The sequence below is a fragment of the Sinocyclocheilus rhinocerous genome, unplaced genomic scaffold (assembly GCF_001515625.1).
Source record: "Sinocyclocheilus rhinocerous isolate Xijiao unplaced genomic scaffold, SAMN03320098_v1.1 scaffold2653, whole genome shotgun sequence".
NCBI classification, from domain to species: domain Eukaryota; kingdom Metazoa; phylum Chordata; class Actinopteri; order Cypriniformes; family Cyprinidae; genus Sinocyclocheilus; species Sinocyclocheilus rhinocerous.
Window position 1 is genome coordinate 445907 of NW_015664693.1, and position 1398 is coordinate 447304.

Below are 1398 nucleotides of genomic sequence, written 5' to 3' on the forward strand. Positions count from 1 at the left end.
ATATATATAAAGTAGTGCTGTCAAACGATATTATAACGATATATTTTTTTTAATATTTACATGTATTTACATGTATATATTTATATTCACATAATTTATATTATATATAAATATATTCAATATTAAAACATAACATATCATTCTTAAATATATACATGCATGTGTGTGTATTTATATATACCTAATAAATATACACAGTACACACACATATATTATGTAAACAAAAACTTTTATTTTGGATGCGATTAATCGTTTGACAGAACTAGTATATAGTTAGTATTTTTTGGCTGCAATATTTGATCTTTTTCATCATTTTCCACCCACTCTCTGACCCTTAGAAATAAATGTTCTGTTCTTTTCGCTCTAAAAGCTGTGGCCTTCAAACATCCAATGTATAATATTGCAGCTTTTGATGAGAACATGCAGCGTACTTTCAAACATATTCATTTACTCATAATAAAACTGTGCAGAATTGATTTGCAGCAGCGCTGGGCTGTGATTCGAACATTAAATCATGTTTGACCTATTTTAATGAGCATTTGCCCGAACGATCTTTAAACGTGGAATATTTATAAGGATTTTTATAAGGCTCGATAAAGTTGCAGGCCACAACAAACAGCAAAAAAACTCTCAGATCAAGCAGTCAATTTTTTAAGTCAATAACATGAGCCTAATCTTCTGAAATGAATCGATGTCTGTCTGAAGTGAGAGTTTTAATGAAGCAGAAATGGAAAGATTCACATTCAGTACCGACCGTTTCTGGAAGTGAGGGTGGTGTTTAAGGTACCCCAGCCATGTGTCTCTTATGGCCTGCCGGAGCTCATGATGATGCCGCGCGGACAAAACACCCACCAACACCTCATGCACTGCCTTCTGGTTGTCTGTCAATACAATATTGAACAGAAACACAATAATCAGCACCAAAACAGAGTCTAATGATATTCACCAGTGCTGCAAATGATTCAAACATGCAAAAAGCCTTTTTAAAAGAAGTTCATACAAACATGAACATGTGCTGAAAATGTATTTATTCACCCTCAGGCCATCCAAGTTTCTTCATCAGATTTGGAGAAATGTAGCATTGCATCAGTGTCTCAGCAATGGATGCTCTGCAGTGAATGGGTGCCGTCAGAATGAGAGTCCAAACAGCTGATAAAAACATCACAATAATCCACAAGTAATCCACAGCACTCCAGTCCATCAGTTAACATCTGGAGAAGACAAAAGCTGAAACAAATCCAGTTTTAAGATGTTTTTAGCTAAAATACGAGTCCATAATAACACTTCCTCCAGTGAAAAAGTGCATCTCCTGTTGTCTCTCACATCAAAATCCAGCCACATATTAGTTTAGAGCTGTTTAAACACTGCTTGATCTGTGCAGATTTCTCTCCTGATTCA

General features: G+C 35.0%; 1 protein-coding gene across 1 annotated transcript in view; it reads right to left on the bottom strand.

Moving 5' to 3' along the window:
* LOC107730378 (UDP-GalNAc:beta-1,3-N-acetylgalactosaminyltransferase 2-like) overlaps positions 1-1398 on the bottom strand; it is a 23857-nt gene that overhangs the window by 19967 nt on the left and 2492 nt on the right. Inside the window, exon 2 of the mRNA XM_016541201.1 lies at positions 755-881. Within this exon, the coding sequence (XP_016396687.1) occupies positions 755-881 (127 nt within the window). The remainder of the gene's footprint in view (positions 1-754; positions 882-1398) is intronic.